This window comes from Myotis davidii, unplaced genomic scaffold, assembly GCF_000327345.1.
Source record: "Myotis davidii unplaced genomic scaffold, ASM32734v1 scaffold37, whole genome shotgun sequence".
Classification (NCBI taxonomy): Eukaryota; Metazoa; Chordata; class Mammalia; order Chiroptera; family Vespertilionidae; genus Myotis; species Myotis davidii.
The window spans coordinates 4,023,799-4,033,771 of NW_006289395.1; the positions used below are offsets into that span (position 1 = coordinate 4,023,799).

General features: G+C 49.1%; 1 protein-coding gene across 1 annotated transcript in view; it reads left to right on the top strand.

The window, feature by feature from the left end:
• LOC102760149 (dynein heavy chain 9, axonemal) overlaps positions 1-9,973 on the top strand; it is a 194,745-nt gene that overhangs the window by 154,783 nt on the left and 29,989 nt on the right. The window contains exons 34-36 of the mRNA XM_015562544.1: positions 2,467-2,575; positions 3,743-3,890; positions 8,437-8,611. Of these exons, the coding sequence (XP_015418030.1) occupies positions 2,467-2,575; positions 3,743-3,890; positions 8,437-8,611 (432 nt within the window). The remainder of the gene's footprint in view (positions 1-2,466; positions 2,576-3,742; positions 3,891-8,436; positions 8,612-9,973) is intronic.

The following is a 9,973-nucleotide window of genomic DNA, read 5'->3' on the forward strand; positions in this document are numbered from 1 at the left end:
TGCGAAGAACATGGTAGGCATCGGTCGTGGCAAGATAGTGGAGCAGGTGAGCAGGGGTACCAGACCAAGGCAGGACGCCAATTGCTGTCATCAGGGCGAGCCTCTTGTGGTTACTAAAAATTCTTTGCACATGTGCCGCGGTCTCACCCAGTGCTTGCATCTGCTGCTGGCGCCAGCCCCACTCACACCCATTGCGAGCACCCGGCGCCAGCCCTATCGCTCAGTGCCAGCAGCAGGTGTGAGCGGCGGCTGCCAGCCCCAATCACCCAGCTGGCCCTGCTCGTACCTGCCACGGGCACCGGAGCCACATCTTGCACCCACTGCCGGTGTCCAGCACCGGTCCTGATCACTCAGCACCGTCAGTGGGTGTGAGCAGCGGCTGCCGGCCCCAATCACCCCTGAGGGCTTCTCCACCTCTCCCTGCTCCTGATGGGTGATCGGGACAGCAGCTGTTGCTCGCACCCCTGACGGCGCTGGCCCTGCTTGCACAGCAGCAGTGGGAGCGGGGCTGCAGGCAGACAGAGGACCCAGGGCTGCAGCAGGAGGGGCCAGAAAGGGGCATGGAGGATGGGCCAAGACCCACCCTTGTGCCCACCGCAGCCTTGCAGCCCACAGTTCCTTTCAAGGTGCACAAATTCATGCACTGGGCCCCTAGTATTGGATAATTGACATGTAACATTGTGTACATTTAAGGTGTACAACATGATGATTTGAAATACCCATATATTGCAAAATAATTACCGTAGTAAGGTTAGTAAACACTTCCATCACTTCACATGATTGTGTGTGTGTGTGTGTGTGTGTTCTAATATCTACTCTTAGCCACTTCCAAGTATACAATCCATCTGTAATGTTAACTATAGTCACCATGTTGTACATTACATCCTCAGAATTACTCATTTTATAACTAGAAGTTTGTACCCTTTGACCCCTACACCCATGTCCTCCACCTACCTCATCCCACCCATACCTGGCAAGGACCAAAATACTCTCTCTTTGTATTGTTTATTGTTTATTGTTTCCTCATTCCACATATGAGTGAAGTCTACAGTACTTGTGTTTTTCTGTCTGACTTATTTCACTTAACAAAATGCTATCCAAGGCATTCATGTCGTCACAAATGGCAGGATTTCCTTCTTTTAATGGATGGAAAATATTCCATTATTTAAATGTATTTTCTTACCATTTACCCATTGATGGACACTTGGGTTGTTGCCATCTCTTGGCTATTGTAAGTAAAGCTCCAAATGAATATGGAAATGCACATATCTCTTCAAGATCCTGATTTCATTTATTACCAGAGTCTTCAATAGACATCTAAGAACGGATTCATCCAAGTGAGCAGCTTTCACTTCCTTCAATGGCACTGCCATCACTCACAATTTTCAGCGTTGTTATCATTTCCTTCAGGATCTTCTGCACATAGATTAATTTTTAGAGCTGAAAGGAGTCTTAAATCATCTACTAAATCTTTTATTACTTACTTCCCTTTTTATAAATAAGGAAACTGAGGATCAGAAACTAAGCCAGTCAAACCCCCTCAATGAAATCTTCATTCATGGAGAATATATTTTATTTTTTATAAACAATAAAAATAAAAATAATAAACAAAAAAGAAAGCCAATGGGAATGTTCATAAATAAGTTAATAAATAAAATACTTATGTAAAAGGGAATCCAATTCTACCTGAAACAAAAATGTCTATTCTCAAAAACAAATAAAACACTAGCTGATGCCAATAAAGTGGCTGGTAAGCTGGTAGCTGCTCCTAAACTTGTTCAGAAAGCACAGCCGGTTAGAAGTTTTACACTGACAGATTCATCGGATGAATGTGTGCCCTCCGAGAGGCACTACTTTTTAAAAAACTAGTGACATGAAGCCTAAGCTTTTTCCTTTAACAATATTCCAATATGTCTACTTCATTTGAATTACTGACAATATAAATTTTTTAGATAACTATTCTCCTGATTCAACACACACACACACACACACACACACACACACACACAGAGACACACACACATAGACACACACATACACACACACACATACACACACACATACACACACACACAGGGATGGGAGTAGACAGGATATAGGAGGAGAGAGAGAATATTGTTGCAGAAAATTTAGAAATAGTTACACAGCTGACCCTTGGACGATGAGGGTGTGGACTGCACAGGTCTGCTTATACAAAGATTTTCCAGTTGGCCCACTCAGTTCAAACCCTCATTGTTCTAGGGTTCGCTGGTGGTGGGGAATCTGCATATGTGGGATGCGGACTTAAGTTATACGCAGACTTTCAACTGAGTGGCACTCCTAACCCCTGTGTTGTTCAAGGTCAACTATAATCATACAGAAGAAAACAATCACTCATCGTCCCTACCAGGAGAAATCAGCCAAATCTCTACCAGTTGGCCATGAATCCTCCTTCCCACCCGACATGTCCTTTCCTGTGGTCTCCAGGTGCTGACGCTGGCAAGCAACGAGAGGATCCCTCTGAACCCCACCATGAGGCTCCTCTTTGAGATCAGCCACCTGCGCACGGCCACGCCGGCAACCGTCTCCAGAGCAGGTATGGCCTCAGAAAGTAAAACCCAACCGTGCAGTTGGAGGCAGGTGCCTCGAGCGATACGTATGATGGTGCTAGCTCTGAGGGACGCTCCAAACAGGAGCCGGGCATCGATCATCCTAACCTCTGGCCTCGTCCGCAGTCCTAATCCACATCCACGAGGGTGAGCCAGTGTCTTAGGCCAGGCCCGTGTGGTGTTCTTCATTCAGAAATGTGGTGGGAGTGGGAAGGGAAACAGCCCTGAGCTGGACAGCTGTCCTGAGTACGTACCTCAAACTAGGCAGCTTCCAGCTTCCATGTCAATGGAGATAATGACCCATTGCCAGTCTCACTACATCCTGGTGGACAGAACAGCTTCTACCTTAGCTTTCCTCTAGCCCCACTGCTAACGCCCAGCAGAGACCAGAGGATGAGAGGACTGGTTTGGCCTCGACCCTGACATCAGACTCCCTATCAAGGACCCGTGCTGAGGCTGGAAAACACAGGCCGGGAGGGTTCGCTCTCGTACTGCATCTGTTTCCTAGGGCTGCTGCAACCAATCACCATGAACTTGTGGCTTTGAAAACAACAAAAATTTGTTCTCTCACAGTTTTGAAAGCCAGACACTGGAACTCAAATCCGCCTTCGAGGGAGACCCCTTCCTTGCATCTTCCAGTCAGTCTTCCTCGGCTTAGGGCCCATGACTCCAAACTCCACCTCCTTCTGCACATGGCCTCTCTGCGTATCTTTCCTCTTCCATCTCCTTGTACATGTCCCACTCAGATACTCCAGGGAGAGCTCATCTCAAGACCCTTACTTATCACATCTGCCAAGGCCCCTTTATCAGATAAAGTCACACTCCCAGGTTCTAGGGATTGGAACGTGGACATATTCTTTTGAGGCCACCATTGCATCCACATTTCCACACCATGACAGCCACTTCCAATCCATCCCGGCCTTCTTTCCTCCTGAGCCCAGCCTCGGCCTCAAGCTCCTTCTCAACACTGCCTGCCATTAGCTAATGTCAGGCCATCGGAGTTGATCCCAACGGCAACCCATTTGACCTCTCAGACCTTGGCCAGATCTCTGTTCTTTTTGAGTCCAGTCTTCTAAACAGAGAAAATAACTCTCTGGGATGAAGGATATACTGACGTCCATGGAAAATTCATTGACTCTTGCCTGTGCTCACAGGGATCCTGTACATCAACCTGGCAGACCTGGGATGGAGCCCTCCAGTCAGCAGCTGGATCGAGAAGAGGGAAATCCAGACAGAGAGAGCCAACCTGACCATCCTGTTTGACAAGTACCTTCCGACCTGCTTAGACACACTCAGAACCAGGTAGGCCAAGAAGTAAGGAAGGTAGCAAGTTAAAGCAGAGTCAGAATGCCTGCTGGCTCACTCCTTCTGTCCGCTGATGTTCTTTCTGTCCTGGCCCTGAAGTCAGACATCCCTAGAGCCTTCCCCTCCAGGCACGGCAAATGGCAAAGGGGCCACACATCAGACTGACAGTGGCTGCCATTGTCAATTCAGGCAGGAAGCGAGATGAGCGAAGAGGAAGAGGATTTGAAGTGCTTCTCGTGAGTGCCATGTGGGTGTATTTGAAGGAGGCTGTAAGTTGCAATATCCGATAACAATTCTGAGGTCCTGCAGTTTGTAGGGCATGAAGCTGGCCCTCCTCCAGGTCAGACCAACAGACCTAGAGGTGAAAATGACACCTGTGACACGTGGGACCCACCTCCTGTTTCTGGCTGTGTGTGTTCATGGCCCAGGGAGCACAGACTCAGGCACAATGCAGCAATTGCCCAGGCCTGTCCTTCTGGATACTGTGAGTTCACTTTTCCCTTTATGGGTTTGCAACAGCAAAAGCAGCAACCCCTGACCACTTATCACCTAAACAAGAGATTCATTCCTTTTAATCAAAAGGATACTTCTTATAGAAAGACTATGGTGTCTGCAGAGAGCGGTTCCAGTGTTCGGAACCTGCTTTAGTTCTACACTCTTCTTGCCAGTTGATGCATCACCCATGGATCAGGCACCCAACCCTGTAGTTCAGCCAAGCCCAACCCTCAGAGCTGGAAGGCAGCGTGATTCAGAGATCTAACCAAGTTCCCAAAGATTCAGCAAGTTATGCTCACGATTACTCTTCCCGGAAATTAAGTCCCTCACTCAACGTGACTCTTACTCCTCATCACTGATCTGTCAATAGGACGGAGTATTTAGGGAGAAGTCTCCCATGCAAGGGGCCCGAAGCGCTCCCATTTCACATGCCCCCTGTCAAATCCACTATGCTAAGAATTAATTTTATGTGACTAAAAACTGAATTGCAATTGAGTAGTGTACATGGTGGTGTATTTTTAGATATTTAAACATTTATTAATTTTGATTTTGTAAGTTTCTATTTTGGCATCAGTAATTGTTTTTCCAATCTTGACTCTTTGAAAAGCCTTTACCTCTGGTGGCCTGTGGGCTCCATGGCCTTGGAATCCTAACAAGATAGAGCAGCCTTGGCAGTGGGCAGTGCCCAGGACAGTGGTGGAGAATGTCGCCAATGGGCAGGGGGCCACAAGGAGTGAAAACACCGTGGAAGGAGGAGGTTTGGGCAAAATATCAAACCCTGTTCTTTACCTTTTTCTGAGACACTTGTCCAGTGTATCCTCTAACTGAAAGTTAGGCCCTTTCCCACTCTAGGCATTTAGAACAAGAAATTGTGTGTGTGTGTGTGTGTGTGTGTGTGTGTGTGTATGTACACATGTGCTCATGAGCATGCACGGCCTTTGAAATGGGCTTTGAAGGCTCTGTATTAAGTGTATCCAGAGACCTGAGAATGGAAGCCGTGTGACGTCAACACAGACTAATTCTTCTATTGGACAGGAGTCCTCATAACAGGTGGTTATAAAGTGCCAACTGGTGGGCACTGGTGCCATTCAACACCCGCAGGAATCCCCATGGGGGTGCAGTGAAGAAGGAAACTTTATTCAGTGCAAACAGCTCCATTGTGAAACAGCACGGCTGTGAGGTGGCTCTGGTGCCAGGCCCCCTCTCGGCTGGACAGCAGTGCTCTTCCCTGCTCCATTCTGCTCTGGTCTGCCCTGCCCTGCTCTGGCCTGAACTGGTCTGGTCTGCTCTGCCCTGCACTGGCCTGCTCTGCCCTGCCATGGTCTGCTCTGGCCTGTACTGGTCTGGTCTATCCTGCCCTGAGCTGGTCTGACCTGCTCTGGTCTGCTTCGCCCTGAGCTGGTCTGCTCTGCCCTGCCCTGGTCTGCTCTGCCCTGCCCTGGTCTGCTCTGGTCTGCTCCCTTGTGCCTTTCCTTAACGTCGGTGCCTCTCATTCTGGTTCACTCTGCTCTGGTGTGACATCCTCAGTGAGTCAGCTCAGCTGGAGAAACCCAGTCCTAGGTGGAATGGGACAGCGCACTCTGAGCCACAGGGGAGCTGGCTTAAACAGACAGCAATCACCACCCCTGGTCCCTGCTTAGTCGGTCTTTAGGCAAATGAGGGCTCTGAAGCCTCACCATTTGCTTAGTCCAAAAGGCATTGTCCTGATTGGTTAGAATAGAGCAGCCCTGATTGGATAGAGAAAGCCTCAGTCCTATTGGTAGGAATAGGATTTCAGGAACTCCTTTATAATGGGGAGCAGGACACAGCAGATAGGCAGTTCAGTACAGAGGCCGGCAGCTCAGTGCAGGCCTCTCCCTGAAGTGCAGTATACATGAGAGGCTCTGTGTAGATGTGGCCGCCAGGCTTGGCTTTGAGCCCAGTTAGCCCCCAGGAGTCCTTAGTAGGCGTCTTCTTCCTCAGGGCCCACAACGGCATCTGGTCACTTCTCGCCACACCATCTCCCTCTCGCCCTCTCTCTCCCTTCCTCTCTCTCTCTCCCTCTCTCTCTCTACACACACACACACACACAAACACACACACACACAGACACAATAATTTTTAAAAATTCAATAAAAGTTTTTTAAAAAAACAGACTCCACAGAAAATGAAAGCCCCTCCCCCTGCCACAGCTCCACTGCCTCCAGCTCTCCCCCCTGCTATGGGAAAGGGGGTGTCCTCCTTACTCCACCAGTCACCCCTCACAGCGGTAGCTTCTGTCTCCTTGGGTTGAAGAGGGACCCAGAGAAGAGAGGGAGGAGCCAGAAAGGTCTCACCCAGTGGAGCCACAGTTAGGGCCTCAGTGACCCTAACTGGCAGATCTGGAAATCTGAAATCAGACTCTTTCTCTTTAGAAGCTTTTTGAGTTCCCTGGGCCCCTCCTTGTCACTGGGGAGCTCCCTTGTGCCTTTCCTTAACATCAGTGCCTCTCCATCAGCCCATGACGCTCCCTCTCCATTAGCTCCGCACGCAGACTCCTCAGGGAGGTCCCCCTCCCCAGCACCTGGCAAAACCTGACATGCCCAGATCCAGGAAGTACTCCCCCTCCTCTGCCTGGCACACGGGAGCAAGGGCAACCCAGGGGCTCCCTCTTACACCCGTTGGATGAGCGGGCCTCTTCGGGTTTCCAGGCGCGGGTCCTGGGCCACCTCTGAGCTGTCCTGTTGAAGCCCTATCCTCAGCTCTCATTTTGGGCAAACCCCTGCCTTCCCTGTGGGAGAGGGGCACTCACTGCCTACCAGCCGCTCCCTCCAAAAACCTGTCTGCTCATGTCGGTGTCCCCCACTTTGCTCATCTAGCCCCTTGAGACAACGAGAGGCCAGGGTCGCAGAGCCTGGGATCTCAGTTTCAAATGTGAGAGCAGTGGGCCCCTTATTGTCTTGGTGTCTCATCCAAAACACAGCTGGGGAGGATCTGCTTTGACATTCTGCTGCAAACGTGTCAAAGGGATGAAGGAGAGCCTGTCAAGTACTCACATTTCTCACTGCTCCGGGGGTACCACGTAGACTGTGAGAGCACTTCAGAGTCTTGTTGTAAAGATGGAGACCAGATGAAAAACAGGCTGACACAAGACACTGAGGAGAATGGGAGGCTATGAAACCCTGAGGCCCAGCAAATGACTTCTGAGGTGTCAGTGAACAGCGTTGCTCATTTTATGACAGTGAACCCTGCCTCTGTGCAGCCTGGGAGCTCATCTTCCCACGGCAGGTGGCCATGCGGGCAGGCGTGCAAGAGGGGCTGAGTGAGTGGGTACGTGGTGCACTCTGTGTGTATGGGTGGTGGGAAGAGTGTGCCTGTGTGTGCGCGTGCGTGTGCATGTGTGTACGTGTTTGTGTGTGCGTGCACACACATGCTCCTGCTCCCTTGGGCATAGATTCACCTTTGTGCATCTCTTGATATCGGCCTTTCAGTCAAGATGTCCAGGCCAAGGTTAAAAGTACAAAATCAGGTAGCACAAAGTCACAGAGGTACATTTGGGAAGAGGAACTCCACCAAGTTTGGCATGATAGTATAAAACAGCCCCTAGACCGGCCCACTCTGTCCCCCAATGAAGACCTGGCCCCAGAGAAAATGTTTTCAATGTGTTTTCATTGTCAGACCTCTGTGTTGAAGTTACGGAACCTCAGACTACCCCCACCTGGACACTGCTGCTTTGTGACAATTAAAGAAACTGTGAAGGGAGTGAAACTGCTGAGATTTTTACTCGGATTGCAGCTGCCGCCATTCCCAAGGGGCAAGAGGGGGTCATCAGTGTTCAGAGAAGGGGAGGGGAGGGGAAGGGATCAGAGAAAAGGCAGATGAGGGAACCTTCTCAGGATCCCTTTGGGCCTTTCCTTACAAAAGAAGCTGATACAAAAATAGCTAATGAGAATGAAGCTTTAGGTAGCACCATGGTCCTCTGGATTCCTAAAGAACTTAACTCATGAGAGTGTCAAGCCCATAGCTGTCCCACAATGCCTCCAGGGTGGAAAGGCCAGGGTTTTAGAGCGTCCCGGGCCTCTCTCTGCAGGTTTAAGAGGATAATTCCGATCCCAGAGCAGAGCATGGTGCAGACACTCTGCCACCTTCTCGAGTGCTTCCTGGCCGAGGAGAACATCCCCGCGGACTGCCCCAAGGACACGTATGAGCTCTATTTTGTGTTTGCTGCCATCTGGGCTTTCGGCGGAGCAATGATCCAAGATCAGGTAAGAGACTGTGGAGCTGACACTTACATTCAGGTCCACCCTGGCAAAAGCTGGTCTCCAGAAAGCATGGGAAAGACAGGACAGCTAAAGGTCAGAATTCACACCAACACAGCAAACTGTCTGGTTATCTACCCACTGCTCTGCTGAAGACACTAGTCCTTGTAGAAGGGCCCTATGAGGGGAGACATGAGATTGGAATGTATTTGGAGCTGATGACCTTTCAAATCGGTGACTGTGGATTTCACGGAGAGTTGCAGTGTTTGAGTTTGACCAAGTAGAGGTATGAGTACAGAACTTTTCAAAGTGATGTGTGTTTTATAGGCAAAATGACATTGTGCTGTAGAAGTTTGAATAGAAGGAATCTCTTTAGCCTTCTAAGTATCTCCCAGACCAGACCAGTTTAACCATCCTGCCCCCAAACCCCTGAAAGAAAGATCTTTTCATAGAAGGCTGGACCAAGCATTTATTGACGTCTGGGAGTAGAAAACCAGCGTAGTATCTATCTCATGGTATTGCCTGCTGTAGCTTCATGCTCTTTGAGGGTCGGCTTGCATTATCTTGGCAACTTATTCCCTAAAATCTCCTGCATTCCCAGCCTTGTTCTTCACTTAGTTTCCTCCAAATAAAAGGTAGTCTATATAGAAACAACATATTCAAAATCATGCAGATCAGTCTTTTACAACTGACGCTAGCTGTCAGGAAGTATCATGTAGAGGTTAAGAACGTGGACTCTAAATTTGAATTGTTACTCTGCCACTTAGTATCTAGAGGGCAGTGACAAGTAACTTAACCTCTCTCTACCTTATTCTCCCCTGGTGTACAAAGGAGATGAGGGTGGTCAGAGTGGGATGTTTGTGAGGATTAAAGGGATACTGTTCTCATTGCCCAACATAGATGTAGGCAAAGCACTTAGAATGGTGTTGCGCACATATGTGCTAATTATTGATATTATAGATATTCAGGTTTTGAATATTTAGAAACTGACTCAGTTTCATTATCCGGAGCCTCTCTCGCAGCAGGGAACTGAACCAGCTGCAGTTGCTGGCGAGTTATGCTTTGATCTTCCTGATCTGGGTTGATCCTGAGCTCTTTTGAGGAGAGAGGCAAAAAGTTTCAGCCTCCCAGGACAATGCCATTTTCTAAGAATCCAAAGTGGAGGTGAGCTGGGAGATTAACAGTTAATTTAGAATTAGAAATTTATCTGTTTTCACAGGCTCTGCTTGTAATATCCATCCCAGCTCTCATCAGCTCCTAACATGTTCCTTAGTGCTCAAAACTCAGAAAGCAGTTCTCACAGGCTTCAGGGTGACTGCCTTTCTCCCTCCCCCTCTCCCTCCTCCCTCTCCCTCTCCCCCTCCCCCT